General features: G+C 38.6%; 1 protein-coding gene across 1 annotated transcript; it reads right to left on the bottom strand.

Annotated features, from left to right (window-relative positions):
- On the bottom strand, nucleotides 10,427–15,884 carry C8H9orf40 (chromosome 8 C9orf40 homolog). Its single transcript, XM_018052076.1, has 2 exons — nucleotides 15,347–15,884; nucleotides 10,427–11,004 (listed from the first exon to the last, which is right to left on the bottom strand). Exons 1-2 carry the CDS (start codon nucleotides 15,773–15,775, stop codon nucleotides 10,846–10,848), a joined length of 588 nt encoding a protein of 195 aa, XP_017907565.1. The 5' UTR covers nucleotides 15,776–15,884; the 3' UTR covers nucleotides 10,427–10,845.

Genomic DNA, 17,811 nt, shown 5'->3' on the forward strand with positions numbered 1-17,811 from the left:
ACCACTGGAAAAACCATAACCTTGACTAGATGGACCTTTGTTGGCAAAGTAATGTCTCTGTCTTTGGAATATGCTATCTAGGTTGGTCATAACTTTCCCTCCAAGGAGTAAGCATCTTTTAATTTCATGGCTGCAGTCACCATCTGCAGTGATTTTGGAGCCCAGAAAAATAAAGTCTCACACTGTTTCCACTGATTCCCCATCTATTTGCCATGAAGTGATGGGACCGGAAGCCAAGATCTTAGTTTTCTGAATGTTGAGTTTTAAGCCAACTTTTTCACTGTCCTCTTTCACTTTCATCAAGAGGGTCTTTAGTTCTTCTTCACCTTCTGTCATAAGGGTGGTGTCATCTGCATATCTGAGGTTATTGATATTTCTCCTGGCAATCTTGATTCCAGCTTGTGCTTCATCCAGCCCAGAGTTTCTCATGAGGTACTCTGCATATAAGTTAAATAAGCAGGGTGACAATATACAGCCTCGATGTACTCCTTTTCCTATTTGGAACCAGTCTGTTGTTCCATGTCCAGTTCTAACTGTTGCTTCCTGACCTGCATACAGGTTTCTTAAGAGGCATAAATCGTAACAATATTATTTAGGCTTGCCTCCCAAAGCAAAAGAAACAAAAGCAGAATTAAACAAGTGGAACCAGTTAAAGTTAAAAGCTTCTGCAGAGCAAAAAAACCATTAACAAAATGAAAAGACAACCTATTGACTGGAAGAAAATAATTGCAAATGATATGACCAGCAAGTGGTTAATATCCAAAATATATAAACAGATCACCAACTCAATATTAAAAAAAAATAGGCAGTATACCTAAACCTGAATAGACATTTTCCTGAAGAAAATATACAGATGGCCAATAGGCACTTGAAAAGATTCTCAATATTGCTAATCATCAGGGAAATGCAAATCAAATTCTCAATGAGATTTCACTTCACATGTGTCAGAATGGCTATCACCAAAATGTCTACAAACACACAGATGTTGAGAACAGATATATGGATATCAGAGGGGGAAGAGGAGTGAGATGAACTGGGGAGATCATGATATATACACACATACACACACACACACTGTTATGTATAAAATAGATAACTAACGAGAATCTACTATCAATATATAGCACAGAGGACTCTACTCAATTCTCTGTGGTAACCTAAATGGGAAGGAAATCCAAAAAAGAGAGGATATATGTATACATATCACTGTTTCACTTCACTGTACAGTAGAAACTAACATTGTAAAGCAACTATACTTCAATAAAAATAAAAATAAATTTACCTTATGAATTTTAAAAAGTCTATAAATAATAAATATTAGAGAGGATGTGGAGAAAAGGGAACCCTGAGCCACTGTTAGGGGGAATGTAAATTCATGTAAGCACTATGGAAAACAGTATAGAGGTTCCTCAAAAAAATTAAAAAATAGAACTACCACATGACTTCTAGAGATTCCTCAAAAAATTATAGCATACAGAAGTTCCTCACAAAATTTAAAAAACAGAACTAGTATATGACTTTATTTTCTTGGGCTCCAAAATCACTGCAGATGGTGACTGCAGCCATGAAATTAAAAGACGCTTGCTCCTTGGATGAAAAGCTATGACAAACCTAAACAGCATGTTAAAAAGAAGAAACACTACTTGGCAAACAAAGGTCCGTATGGTCAAAGCTATGTTTTTTCCAGTGGTCATGTATGGATAAGAGAGTTGGACCATAAAGAAAGCTGAGCACGGAAGAATTGATGCTTTGGAACTGTGGTGCTGGAGAAGACTCTTGAGAGTCCCTTGGACTGCAAGCAGATCAAACCAGTCAATCCTAAAGGAAATCAGTCCAGAATCTTCATTGGAAGGACTGATGCTGAAGCTGAAGCTCTAGTACTTTGGCTACCTGATGCAAAGAAGTGACTCATTGAAAAAGACCCTGATGCTGGGAAAGATTGAAGGCAGGAAGAGAAGGGGGCAATGGAGGATGAGATGGTTGAACGGCATCACCGACTTGATGGACATGAGTTTGGGTAAACTCCAGGAGTTGGTGACAGACAGGGAGGCCTGGCAGGCTGCAGTCTATGGGGTCACAAAGAGTTGGACACAACTGAGAGACTGAACTGAATTGAACCATATGATCAAGCAATTTCATTCCTGGGAATATATAAAACAATAATACTAAGTCAAAAATATACATGCACACCAGCGTTCACAGCCATCACTATCTACAATGGTCAAGATATGGAAGCAACCTAAGTGTCCATCAATAGATGAATGAATAAAGAAGATGCCATATATACATGCAATGGAATATTATTCCAGCATAAAAAGGATGGAATTTTGCTATTTGCAGCAATGTGGATGAACCTAGAGAATATCATGCTTAGTGAAATAAATCAGACAAAGAGAAAGATGATCACTTATATGTGAAATCTAAAAAGTAATACAATGATATGAGATATATATATATACACACACACACATCTCTCAAAACAGAAACAGACTCACAGATATTGAAAACAAATTAGTGGTTACTAGAGGGGAAGAGGAAGAGGGGAAGGACAAATTAAGGGTATGCAATTAAAAGATGTAAATTATATGTATAAAATAGATGTTTATAAGGATATATTGTATAACACAAGGAATGATAGCCAGTATCCTGTAATAACTTTTAATGGAGTATAACCTATTAAAACACTGAATCACTATGCTGTACACCTGAAACTAATATACCTTGATTGTAAATCAACTATAATTCAACACAAAAACAACTTTTCTAAGTCTAACATGTGTCTTACCATATTATTCCCTTGTAAACTGATTACATTTTCCTGATTGTTTGCATGTTAAGTACTTTGGATTTTGTCCCAAATATTACATTGTGAGATTATGGGTCCTTTTAAAATCCACCAAAGGATGTTGATTTTTTAAAAAGCAGCCACTCAGCCCAGTTAGGTTCAGACCATAAATTCTGTCTCTTTTATGGGTATGGTTCTAAAGTCAGTTTAGTTGTCAAAGTCTTGGCTATGTTGCTAAGGGCCTGCCCCATGCATGCATCACTCAGATACCAGTGAAGAAACTGGGCACAAGTTCATACTGTGGTTTAGTTCTCAATGTCTTTGCTATATAGCTTTTAATCTGTCCCACGAATGTGTACCTTAGGGCAGTGGTCCCCAGCATTTTTGGCACCAGGGGCCGGTTTCATGGAAGACAATTTTCCATGGATCAGGGGTGGTGGGGGCAGGGGAGGTGGTTTGGGGATGATTCAAGAACATTACATTTATTGTGCACTTTATTTCTGTAATTATTACAACAGCTCCACCTCAGATCATCAGATATTAGATCCTAGAGGGTGGGGACCCCTACCTTAGGGAGGAGCCCAGGACTAATACCAGTTTATATACAGAATTATAGAATTACGTACTTACCAGCTCTCTTATCTCCAGAATTCTTTCTTCTACTCTAAGCAGCTTTCTTTCTTGGTCTTCTACCCAAAAAATGAAGCTTCTCTCAGAATTTGGACTGCCCACACTGCCACGGTAGTTCTGCTGAGTGTTTACTCTTTATTCAAAGCTGGGAAAAGGGGTAAGAAATAAAACCAGAAAACTTAAGATTGTATGAGTTGCTTTGCCAAATTTGACTTCTGTTTCCAATCCAGTAGTTTTCATTTAGTTTTCAGAGACCACAGATCTATTTTTGCTGAAGTTTTTAGTTGTAATTAGTGGGAAAGAGGAAGAATGTACTGAGTTTATTGCATCTTGATCAGCCCTTAAAGACCTAATTTTATTCTCACTTATTTTTTAAAATATTTGGCTGTCCCAAGTCTTAAGTGTGGCACAACAGATGTGAGATCTAGTTCTCTCACCAGGGACTGAACCCAGGCACTCCAAATTGGGAACAGAGTCTTAATCACAGGACTGCCAGGGAAGTCCCTATTCTCACTTATTTTTAAGCATTTTTCTATATCATTAAAATTCTTAATAACATTATGATCTCATTCTGTTATACATAAATTATCCATCCATTCACTTCAAAGCTATTATTTATTTATAATATTCTACTATTATAAATAATAGTTATTTTTAGGATAATTTTCCTATATAGAATGACCTGTTCAAATTATAGTAAGGCTCTTAAGGCATCATCAAATTGCTTTTAAGAAAGGTGTTAGATATACAGGAATCTAGAAAGATGGTAACGATAACCCTATATGTGAGACAGCAAAAGAGACACAGAGGTATAGAACAGTCTTTTGGACTCTGTGGGAGAGGGTAAGGGTGGGATGATCTGAGAGAATAGCATTGCAACATGTATATTATCATATGTGAAACAGATCACCAGTCCAGGTTCAATGCTTGAAACAGGGTGCTCAGGGCTGGTACACTGGGATAACCCAGAGGGATGGGATGGAGAAGGAGGTGGGAGGGGGGCTCACGAAGGGGAACACATGTAAACCCATGGCTGATTCATATCAACATATGACAAAAACCACTACAATATTGTAAAGTAATTAGCCTCCAACTAAAATAAATAATTTTTTTTAAAGGTGTTAGTAAAACTAAAGCATTATCTGCAACTTTTTCCAATTTATATTGGAAAGTAGTATTGTAAATTTAGGACCACAATTGATTAGAAATTTTTTTTTTGATGCACAAAGTAATTCATTGTGGCACTATCTGTAACAGAAAAGATTGGAAACAATTCAACAGTTCGATAGAGGACTACTGAATAAATACTGATGCACTTACCTGAGGGACAACCATCTAGACAGATGCAGACAGATCTCAACCAAAATATTTTGCTCATGTTCATTTTTTTTTTTGTAAACTATTTTTTTTGCAGTTTAATCCATTACTCATTATTAGAATCACAGTTTCATAATAAATTTGTATGAATTATATATATATTATATAGAGAGAAGAAATTCCATGTCTACCTGCCCATTAGTGCAAAAATAAAAACAACAGAGCAAATCAGAAATTAATGAGAGTTTCACTTTCAGGGGTGAGAAGAAAGTAGGAAAAACAAGGGAATGAGAGTAGGGTAAAAGATGTAGTGGGAATGACTTCTCTGATTATACATTTTTATATAGTTCTGACTTGTAGAACTATGTGGATGTTTTACAAACTTATAAAATTAAAAGAACAAAGATGTAAAGTCAAAACAGAAATAACTGAACCCAACTATATTACAAATAAATAACATAACCACTTTTGAAGAGAGGGATGGGAAATAAGAACCTACTGAAGTAACTTTGGAAAACAGTATAATTGAATATCCAAAGACCAAAGACAAAAAGAAGTGTATACAGATATTGTAATCTAATTAGCCACCCTGCTTTTTACAGAAGTATAGGTTAACAATTTAGATTATGTTATTTATATATATATATATTTTTTTTTTTTGAGGCAAGAATTGAGTAAATAATTATACTCTGGATAAACAGCCCAGTATTCTCACAATTGGAAAAGAGTTAACAAATAAGGAAAGAGAGGAAGATAAAAATGAACCCTGCCATATTGCATCAATATGAACTGATGTGCTCAGACGCTCAGTCCTATCTGATTCTACATGGACTGTAGTCCAACAGGCTCCTCTGCCTGTGGAATTTTTCAAGCAAGAATACTGAAGTAGGGTACCATTTCCTCCAGAAGGGGATCTTCCCAACTCAGGGATCGAACCCTCATCTCTAATACCTCCTGCACACTGGCAGGTGGGTTTTTTATCACTAGCGAAAACTGGGAAGCTCCATATGAATTCATGTTTTTAAATATTTTAAAAATCCATTAAAAAAAAGATGTACAGGATTCCTTGATGGTTCAGTGGTTTAGAACTCAGTGCTAGCATTGCAGGGTTCAATCCCTGGTCAGGGAACTAGGATCGCTCAAGCTGTGCAGCCAAAAATAAAAAATGTTTATACAGACATAGACACAATATTCAGATATAGGAATACATACAGTTGTGTACACAAATATATTTTATTGTTCTGTCAGCTGAGAGGACCTAGAAAGCAATGATACCCAATACCAATGAGTATATCTTGCACTGAGCTCTTCATTTCTAAATACTTTTCTCTAATAAAGAAGTCAGGGTTTTTGGAGAAATAATTTCAGGACTAGGGTAGAGAATTTACAAGAGAAACATCTGTGGCAGACGTCTTGTGTGAGAAGATAAGGAAGTGCTAAAAAGTGATAGGGTCTCTATTAGCTTTCTATTGTTGCATAATAAAATTACACAAACTAAGCAGTCCAGAAAAACAAACCTCTTCAATTAACTCAAGGGTGCCCAAAATCTGGGATCTAATGCCTGATGAGCTGATGCAATAATAGAAATAAATTGCACAATAAATGTGCTTTAATCATCCCCAAACCATCACGCCCAGACACACCCTGGTCCATGGGAAAATTGTCCTCCCTGAGAGTGGTCTCTGGTGCCCCAAATCTGGAACCACTGAATTAACTCACTTTTGTATGTCAGAAGTCCAGTTTGACATGTAATATTCTCTGTTCAGAGTATCATTAAGCTGAAATTAAGATATCAGCCAGGCTATGCTCCTTCTCAAAGTTCTCTGGAGGAATCCACTCCCAAGTTCATTCAGGTTGTAGGCTGAGTTTAGATCCCTGAAGTTGTAGGACTGAGGTCCCATTTTCTTTCTGGGTGGCCACAAGGACTTACCCACAGCCTCTGGTGATTGCTCTCAGGTTCTTGTACATGGGCTCCCTCAATCTTCAAAGCCAGAGAATTACCCTCCTATTGAACCCCTACCACACTTTGTAGCTCTCTGACTTCCTCTGTCTCTAACCTCTCTACTCATTTTGAAAGGGCTTGTGTGATTTATATCAGGCCCACCTAGTACACCTCCCTATCTTAAGATCAACTGATTTGAGACCTTAGTAACATCTGCAAAGTAGTCACAGTAGTACCTAAATTAGTGTTTGATCAAATAAATGGATGTTACAACAGGGGCTGGGAATCTTGGGATCCATCTCTGCCTATCATGGGGTCATACAACCAACAAATACAAACTGTTATGATATTATTGTTTAGGTCTGTAGACTCCAAATAGCTGAAATTCTTTAAAAGTGACCTTCGTAGAGTGTTTACCTCAGTCAACTTTAGGTACTGATATCACTAATAGTTAACTATCTATCAGAAAGATAATGAATACATGCACTTCAAGTACTGTAAAGGAAGAGAAATATGTATTTAGTGGCAATTATGGGTTCCTCACAATTACCATGTCATTTCACCTCAACTCTGTTCCTCTGAGCTAAGTATTAGTGTTCCCATTTTCTGAGGAGAAAAACAAGACTCAAATTGTTAAGTAACATAGTGATGCCACAGCTGGCTCTGATTTCCATCCTTCACCTTATAAGTGCAAAAGTGTTCTCCCAATATTAATCAGTATTCACACAATAAATAACAAAATACATTTTAAAAGGGGGAGGGCAAAAGAACCAACTTGAAGTGACTTTCAATGATTAAATCTGGGATCTGTGTAACTAAATAATGACAGCAACAGATTATAACTCATAGGATAAAATATATACTCATTAGTCTATACTGATATAATCAATTGACTATAGAAATGAGGATGAAAGGAAAGCTCTCCTTTACAGGAGAATTCCAATAAATAAAGTAGTGATGATGGAAACAGAAAATTAACATTTGACATATACCAGTAAGTATTTCAGGCAAGAATCATCAAGCTTCTAAAATTTGTGTGCAGAACGAGAAATTTATATAGTTTCAAAACTTTTCCAGAAGTTAATTATTAATTAAAGGAGAAAACTGTAACTTTACAATAAAGAAACATAGCAGACACCACCTTAGCCAACTAATCAAAGTTACAATCACCAGTGACACAAACTGACATCCAGTGCCTCCCGGTACAATGAACCAAGCTTACAACACTTCTATGCAGTTCTTATCAAAAATGCATAATTATCGCAAGTATCAGACGAATCAATAGAAATCAAGTGTCATCTGATGAAATAACTAACCGGTCCTCTTCAAAAAGTACCAAGGTCGTGAAAGGCAAGGAAATTTTGAGAAATTGTGTAAAGAGGATTAAGGAGATATAACTAAACATATAACATGGATTGAATCCTGAGCCAGAAAAGGGATGTTAGTAAGACAGCAATGAAATCTGAATCTTCCCTTTAAGTTTTTGACATACATTCTTTAAAGTTGTCTGATGTTACTCTTTCCATGTCCTCATAAAAGTGTAATAGAATTACACTGATGTTAATTTCCTCATGTTCATAATCATACTGTGACAATGTAAGATACTACATTAGGGAATCTGAGTGAAGGGCATACAACTTAAAGAAAAAAAAAAAGTACTTTTTAATTTCCATTTCAATTTATCCACAAGGTTATTTTGCCAAGCTACCTGAGGCAACCAATTTTTTTTTTAAAAGGACAAAATATTTCAAATCTCTCTATATATGTAAACTCACACATGCATACCCTGTATGTGTATATTACATATATTTTATGTATTTATATGTATATATTTTACTACATTTTACTAAAATACATATACACCTACATAAAATATTAAAACTTTTAACACAGTAACAGCAAGTATTTTTCCTGAATCTTTACCTTATGGTTTTGCTTTTTGACATATCCTTGAAAAAGACATCCAAGCTACTCTGTATCTTCACTCAGACACTGCAATGTAGTATCCTATGAAATTTCCTGTCAAAGTAAACCATCTCTTATTGCTCATCTGGGAGACATCTTAGTCCTTATAGTCTTAGCTATTATATAATAAACATAATAAACTTAACACATTTCCAATGTCTATTGGATCTCTACAACAAACCTTTTGTATACACTTCTAAGGGAAATGGCCGAAAACTGCCAGCATGACCTTCCCAACAGATAAGAGCACACGCTCATTCCTTCATGCAACTTGCTACTAAGTGGCAGGCATTGTTCAGGCACTAGGAAGAGCAGTGCAAAAAAATGGACACCTTCCCAAAATAAAAGGGCACCTTCTTACCCTCAGGATTAACTATAAAGGAGGAAGAAAGTTTCCCCTTTTCACTGACTTTAACTGCTACCCTCCACTCCATAGTTCCTCAGCTATTTCTTCAAATTCCAGCTCTTCTCCTTAAAACTTCTAGTAGCAATTAAAACGGAATGAAGTGCAACTATAGGAAGCACATTTCTTCCAAATATCTTTTTTGTACCTTTAAGAATATTATGAGAATTAGACAAGATGATCCAGGTACTTAGTACATTGTTTCACAATATATATAGTCTGAGGTAGATACTATTTATTCTAATTTTACAAGCTGACACATCTGGGGCTTGGAGATGAAAAATAATTGTCCATGTGGATTCTCCAGGCAAGAATACTGGAGTGAGTTGCTATGCCCTCTCCCAGGGGATCTTCCCAACCCGGGATCGAACCCAGGTTTCCCACATTGCAGGTGGATTCTTTACATCTGAGCCAACAAGGAAGCCCAAATTTAATATTACATAGGTAGAAAGCAGTAGGACAAGACTTTGAACCATACCTGACCCCAAAGACTTAGCTATACAAGTTTCTCTTCTAGAATATTCTTACTAATGTCAGCCCATATTTAAATGCTACAGTACACACTAGGATTTTTTTTTCTCAATGGCATCCTTCCTAAATTTTGGATCTAATGTCATTAACAACAAAAAATATATAAAGACAAGTTAGTCAATTACAAAGCCAACACTCTGGATGCAGTACAAAAGTTAATTAACTTAATTACTGATACTAATATAACTGAAAACACAAATTGCTTAATTTCTTTAACAATGAAAGACTCATAACATTACAATTTAACTGTTAACAAAGCCATCAACAGAGCAAAATAAAAACAAAGCTAATTAAGAAGGCAGTGCTTCAGCTCATTAGTTATCTCCTTTAAACAGGAAAACCTACTATTAGTCTACTGTTCTCAAACCAGTCTGCACATTTGAGAAATTGGAGGAAGAAGGATTGGTGCTTAAAAAAATAGTTATACCCAAGCCCACCTCAGAACAATTATATGAGAGTCTCTCAAGAGTGGGGCCCATACAAAATCTTTGAAAGTTGTAAGTGTTGATGACTACAAGTCTAGATAATAAGCAATAAACACCATGTCCTCAAAGCAATTCAAAATCAAGAAGTAACAATAGAAAAAAGAAATATAAATTTCTTCTTATCCTAAGAAAGGAGGGGAAGGAATCATCTGCTCAATTCTCTTTGTTCTTTATCCATTACTGATGGCCTAAAGTAAAGTTTAAGAAATATTAACTACTGGAAGTTATACAAACATACTACCCAAACTGAAATTCTCACATTTAGAAATCTCTTTTAAAACTATACCAGGTTTCAGAAAGAACACCATTTTAAGTTTGCACAGATGTTTAAGTCAGCTATTTGTTCAACAAAAAAAGAGTCACTGAAGTGTATTAGAAAGTATTTTATTAATAAGTTATTATAAAACAATATTCATTTCATGTACACAAATTAACTTTTTGGTGCAACAAGAGGAATATCTGAATGTTTCCCATCTATTTCTGTAACTGTCAGAATTACTTTTGTAAGACTGATATCTTCAAATTTAGAACCTATACATACATTTTTCTTAAGAATGCACACATAAAGTACTTCCCCTACAACTGCACTATATCCTTGACAAATCCCCACTGGGAGGTACAGTAGTGACTACAGGCATTTATCTTTGAAACATCTTTTCCTCATTTTTCAGGTTTGGGAATGATAACACATCAAGTATGGAAAATAACTTTTTTCCTTAAGAATACATAAATTCACTTAGAGATGTCTCCACAAGTTGAGAAAAACCCACTTCTTTAGCTCCTTCTGTCAAGACTCCATATCAATCTCAGCCACTTCATTCTTGCCCTGCAGTGCTGTTTCTGTCAGGCTGTCTTCGCTTACATCTTCAATGTCTGCCAGATCAATAGGCGGTAAAGGGTTCCTCCAGTACTGGAAGGTGTTATACTGCCAAAATTCGTCACTGAGCTTTATGAAAAGGAGAGAGATGAAAGCACATCAATGGTCTAGAAAGCGCTGAGGTTTTTCATGAAACCCATTTTTTGTTTTAAAAGCAAACTCACATAAGATTTTGCAGTCTTTAATTCTGCATCTTCAACAAATAAACATTATTAACTCTGCCTAATCAAAGTACTTCATGGGCTCAGTCAAATCCATATTTTCATATTCATGAATTTGTGAAAGTATGTCTTGCTAGTAGTTTAAATTTAAAAGAATCTCCTCCAAGAGCTTCTCTTCCCAGAATTTTCTTCTATTTGTCAACCCAAAAATATGCCTGAAGATGGTCTTAGAATTTTTTATCTTTCAATGAGGAAAACAATATAAGAAATACACTGAAACATCTTAAAACTTACTTTTGGCCTCTGCCCTGAGGTTCGGAATTTTAATGGGTTGATTTTACATAGGCTAAAATATTTTGACAACCTTCTAAAAAACATTAGAATATAGTAAATAACAAGAAAATCTGAAACTGATCATTTTATTAAACATACCATTTTGTTCAAGACATGACTTTTAACTCAATAAACCAAAACTGATAAATCCAAGTGAGTGCAAGTCCTTTAAAAATTCAACGGCTTATTCTTAAAGGCTATAAAACTGTTCCAAGTAACTATGAAGTAGATGTTCCAAAGAATTTCAAAATTGGCACAAAATTTCAAAAGCATCCCCAAATACGTTGTGCATTGCGATTATATACAGATTTCCAAGGTGATCACTTTGAAGGTTAACACCTTTCCTCGATGGGTATCAATATATCTATATATTTAGTCTATTAAGTCATGTCTGTACTTTAGGTTCATACTTGCTATAGCAGCAGTATCCAACAGAAATATAACAGAAGCCACATATATAATTTAAAAATTTCTGGTACCTTCAGTTAAAAAAAAAAAAAGAATAAAAAGAAACATGTGAAATCAATCCTAAAATTTTACTTGACCTAATAGAGCCAAAAACACTATCATTTCAAGATATAGCCAATATTTTAAAAAATTAATGGGATGTTTTTACATTTTTCTCGTCATAGTAAATGTTTAAAATCTGCCAGGTATTTTACACTTCCAGCACTATTTAGACTAGCCGCATTTCAATGCTCAATAGGCACACGTTGCTAGTTACTTAAATGGAGAGCACCAAACTTTTCAATAAGTTCATTCAGTGCCTTAGACACTAAGGCTTAGCGAATTAAGAGTTCGTCGGGAATTTCTTAACACTGGGATAAAAATTTAATAACCCAAACGATGCCAAGAAAAATTTCATTTTAATTAAGCAAACGGTTAAAAACAATGACCTATTTCTCTGTCTTTTAGAAAAAATCTATTGTTTAAATTACCTACTTATAATAAAACACAAATCAAAAAAGATCCCTTAACAAGGTCAGTATAATCTACTAGCTAAGAGCACAAACTTTGCCCACAGGACAGGTCTGCATTTATATGATAACTCCACCACCCATTAACTCTCATCTTCACTGAAGTCTATTTCATCATAGATAAAAAAAGAGACTCTTCGCTCTTGTGCGAATTACGGTCTAGCACTGTAACTGCCAAATATAGCTAGTTATTATATCCCAAGAAGCCTAGGAACCTACATCATTATAAACTAAAATCATACCATTTCTGCTTTCTATTTAAAATATCAATAACAGTAAAGGTCAGCACTGACAGAGTATTGAATCTGCATAAAGTGACTCTAACATGAGAAAATATATGAATATTCATTGAGGTAACACCTGGTTTTTAGTTCTCCAGTTAAGAAAATACCTGAAACAACTCAATAAATACTCTTGAGATTCTAGGACAGAAAATAGGTACCATCATTCCGCCTAGATTTCATCCTTCGTATAGAAAGGACATATTTGAGGAAATTCTTCCTAAATGAGATCCCAAGGATAAGGATAGGGACTTAAGCTCTGAGAACAAGAGGAACAAAGGCAGACATTTGCTGCAGGAACTGAAAAAGCTTTTTAACTTCTCATGTTTTTGCTATATCCTATTTTCCCTTGGCTGTAAGACTCAACACAAAAATCATGCATCTTTGGTGGCAGTGGGGAAAAAAAGCTGAAGAAAATTAAGTTTGCTCAAAGAAGCAGCTCAAAGACAAGGACAAAAAAATGGAACATGAGGATTCCTGGGGAAAGAGAACAGGGGACTAGTCTTTATGAAGAAATCCCTCAAAACAAGCTTGTTCCCTGCTTCAGGCTTACAGTGAGTCCAGGAAGCAGAAAGCATCTAGATGTAGTCACTGCTGTGGAAGAAGATACAGGCTGCGGCCAGGAGATTCTAAGCAGATGTCTGCTGTCAATTTACTAAAAAATTCCTTTGCCTACCTGCCATTTTCATTTCCCTTTTATCAATTTGTGGCACACTGCAGTCAGTATACTCTGACTTCAGTCAGGAAAGCCTATGTATGGGTAGGGTAACTGAAACAGTCAATTTCTCAGACTATCCGGTACTTACCTCCATACCAAATAGGTCTGGATGACTATCATCCTAGATTTTTGTTTTTTTCAGGTTTTGCACATTGGTATGACATGATTTAACTGGAAATTGTAATTCTTTATTCTACTTTAAAACTAAGAACTATCATTCAGTCTTAAGCTGACTTAAACATCTAAAAGCAGTTTGAATTTTAAAAGTCTAAACAAGGTTCATTTTCTAAATTCCAAGAAAACCCAGGGTAGAAATAAATGTTCATCATAATAATTATATCTAAAGGATAACTTCCGAAGACCACGGAACAAGATCTTTCGAAACTACTCTATTTTATTGGCAAAGTATTTGATGTATAAGATATTTAGGACAATGGAGAAATGTGGGGCAGATGATATGATGTAGTGGTTAAAGAGAACTTGCTCAAATCTCAGTTCTTCATTTGCTGCTTCTACCTGCAAAGTTCCTGGTTCAACCCCTAAGTGCCAAATGCTGCCTGAATTCCTAAGATGAGACCAAAGCTGCCCAATAATACACAATGCCAGTCACAAACATGATTTAAAATTCTCTAATGGCCATATTTGAGAGTCCCTTGGACTGCAAGGAGATCCAACCATTCCATCCTAAAGGAAATCAATTCTGAATATGCATGGGAAGGGCTGATGCTGAAGCTGAAACTCCAATACTTTGGTCACCTGATTCGAAGAACTGATATTTGAAAAGACCCTGATGCTGGGAAAGACTGAAGGTGAGAGGAGAAGGGGACGACAGAGGATGAAATGGTTGAATGTCATCACCGACTCAATGGACATGAGTTTGAGTAAACTCTGGGAGCTAGTGACGGACAGGGAGGTCTGGCGTGCTGCAGTCCACGGGGTCGCAAAGAGTCGGACACGACTGAGCGACTGAACGGCCATATTTTAAAAGCATATATTTTATTCAAGCCAGTATCTTCAAATGATTTCAATGTCCAATCAATATAAAATTTTTTGAAATCTTTTAAATCTAGTGTGTATTTTACACTTTGAGCACATCTCAGTTTGAACTAGTCACACCTCAGGTGGTGTGCCATAATTCGAGTGGCTGTCACACCTAAGACAACAGATCTAGACATCTTATGTGCAGATACGGGGCAGGCTCATTTCCCACGGAAGCGAACTCTCCAAAGATCCTCATACATATGCCTGATGTTGAGAACCAGATTAATTTCCTGATCCTTTTTCATAGTATCAGACTTAACACTGCGTTAAGAATGCCTTTTCCCCGAAATACGGAGGCCCTTCATCTCAACCAAAAGAGCTGTGCCATCCCTTAAAGGACGTCCAACTGGTGGCTACTACACTGGTCACCCTCTTTAGAAAGAAACCGATCACGAATTCCAGAAAACAATCATCGTTAAACCGAGGCAGACGTAATACACCTTTCTCTGAACTTTGTCGCGGAGCTTAACTTATTGCGGTTCACGGTCAACGTCTTCACCAAACTCTCCCGTCTGTCATGACCCACGCCCCTGCTTCCCTCTTGGAGACCACAAGTGCTGAAGGTGCAAGGCCACGTGCATACCTCACCCAACGGTCTGTCTCCCCCTAGTTTAGCTCAGTGCTCTCTGCCCGTCGTAACAAACCAAGACGCTGCCCAAGGCGAGCTCTAGGGCCCTTGGTGTGTTGCTTAGGGCGGGGGGAAGGGGGGTGTCAGTGTACATTCTCATGGGGAGGACCCCAGCTTTTCATCTTGGGCAGGGGTGTCGTGACAAACGCGACTTTAGAGGGGGACGATAGGTTCCTTCCCGTGACGCGCAGTGCCTGGAAAAGGGTGACCCTTTTTCCCCAACCCCGGCGCCCGCACCCCGTCGGAGCGCCCAGCCCACCACCAGCCCCTACCTGGCGCGGTGCGGCCCCCCAGTCTCCCCGCTGGGGCTCTGCGCGCCCCGCCCCATCGTCGCCACCGCCTCTCGGGGGGCGGACACCCCGGGGCTCCTCCCCCGGCCCGCGGGGCCGCACGGGCGGCTGCAGCAGCTGCGACTCGCCGGTCTCCAGGCCGCGGCCCTCACGCTCCGCGCCGTCCTGGGCGCCGGTATCCCCGTCGTCGCGGCGCTTGCTGGGCGAAACCGAAGGCTCCGTCATAGCCCCCGCGTCGATTTTACGCTTTCGGGGCAGCTCGGGGAAGCCGAGGGGCCGCCCGGGATGCGAGGCCCCCGGCGGCGGGATCCAGAGCGGCGGCGACGGCGGCTCCTCAGGAAAGTCGCAGAGCAGGAGCCGCTTCCAAGGCACGTGGAACGTCAGCGGCTCGGCCGCACGGCGCTTGGCCATGGGCCCCGGAGGCTCGGGCGGAGCCCGCCCGGCGCGGGAGGCCGAGTGCTGATAGCTGTGGGGGCGGAAGGCGAGGGCGGAGCGCGCAGCGCGCGAGGGAAGGCGAGGACCGCGTCCAGGCGAGGCCGCCGCTGGAAAGTGCAGAGGGCGGAGGGGGCGGGGCAGCCGATCCGGCCCAGCTCGCGCGCGCAGCCCTCGCCGCCGCCGCTGCCGCCTAAGTGCTGCCGGACGTTGGGGAGCAACCGCGAGGCGGCGGAGATTCGAACCTGCGCACAAATGTGCGCGCACGTACTCGCGCAAGCCAGGCAGAGCCGCTGGTTGGTGAAGGCTCGCCGGGGCGAGCTCCCGAGCGCCCCCGCGGCCGGAAGTGCGCGCCCTGGGGCGAGGCGGGCTTATTAAAGGCCCAGTGGCTTTGCAGAGGTTTCAGAGTAGCTGTGTATTCCATTGAGTAGCAGTATTCCACCATTGCTTTCCGATTGAAACTTGAAATTGTTTGGCTTTTAAATTATGTGGGAAGCGCAGCGTTCCTTGCTTGCTCTGCGCGGTGGTCCGAAGTGAGATTCCAAAATCTTTCTTAGAGCAAAACTGTGTGTCTTGTCAAAGGACATGAGAGAATAACAACCTTATTTTTAATAGTTAATAAAACCAGTAACCAAGTAAAGAAAAACGTGAGGAAGAAAATTATGTATAAGTGATTTAAAGGGAGAAACTACTATGATCTAGAGAAAAGTATGCAAGGAAGATAATTGTTCTCTGATGAGTAATTAATTATCCCACGCCCCTACACATCAAGGCTGTTGTGAGAAGTTAGGAGTAACCAATTGTTTATTATAGAAATATAATAAGTAAGGTAGTAAACAGTAGCTTTTCTGTTTGATCTTTGTATTTCCTCCCTTTTTCTTATCCCCAGCCCCCCTCCCCTCTGGCAACCACCTGTTTGTTCTATGTATCTATGACTGTTTCTCTATTTGCTCATTTGTTTTTTAGATTCCACATATAAGTAAAACGATACCATATTTATTTCTTTTATTTCACTTTGCATCAGTTCAGTTCAGTTCAGTCGCTCAGCCGTGTTCAACTCTTTGCCACCCCATGAATCGCAGCACGCCAGGCCTCCCTGTCCATCACCATACCTTTTAAATCCATCCATATTGTTGCAAAGGGCAAACTTTCATTCTTTTTCTGGCAGAATAACTTGCCGTTTATTATATATATATGGATATATCACAGTCTGTTTATTCATTCACTTTCAGTGGACATGTAGGTTGTTTTCAGTTTGGGGCTGCTGAGAACATTTACGTGTAAGGCTTTGAATGGACATAATATCTCATGTATCTCATTGTAGTTTATCCCATTGGATTTCCCTAATGACTAATGATATTCAGGATCTTTTAAGTGCTCACTTGCTATCTGTATGTCTTCTATAAAATACTCAAATTTTACCCAATTTTAAAATCCGGTCATTTGCTTTATTTTCCTTCATATTTTTATGCATGTGATTTCATTCATGTTAAATACAGTATTCCACCATATGAATCCATTTAATTGTTGATAAGCATTAGATTTTTAAAAATTTTTAAAGATAGTGTACTGTTAACTACGAACAAAGCTAGTGGAGGTGATGGAATTCCAGTTGAGCTGTTTCAAATCCTGAAAGATGATGCTGTGAAAGTGCTGTACTTAATTTGCCAGCAAATATGGAAAACTCAGCAGTGGCCACAGGACTGGAAAAGGTCAGTTTTCATTCCAATCCCAAAGAAAGGCAAGGCCAAAGAATGCTCAAACTATCGCACAATTGCACTCATCTCACACCTCGTAAAGTAATGCTCAAAATTCTCCAAGCCAGGCTTCAGCAATATGCGAACCGTGAACTTGCAGATGTTCAAGCTGGTCTTCGAAAAGGCAGAGGAACCAGACATCAAATTGCCAACATCCGCTGGATCATCGAAAAAGGAAGAGTTCCAGAGAAACATCTATTTCTGCTTTATTGACTATGCCGAAGCCTTTGACTGTGGATCACAATAAACTGTGGAAAA

Source organism: Capra hircus, chromosome 8 (genome assembly GCF_001704415.2).
Source record: "Capra hircus breed San Clemente chromosome 8, ASM170441v1, whole genome shotgun sequence".
Taxonomy (NCBI): Eukaryota; Metazoa; Chordata; class Mammalia; order Artiodactyla; family Bovidae; genus Capra; species Capra hircus.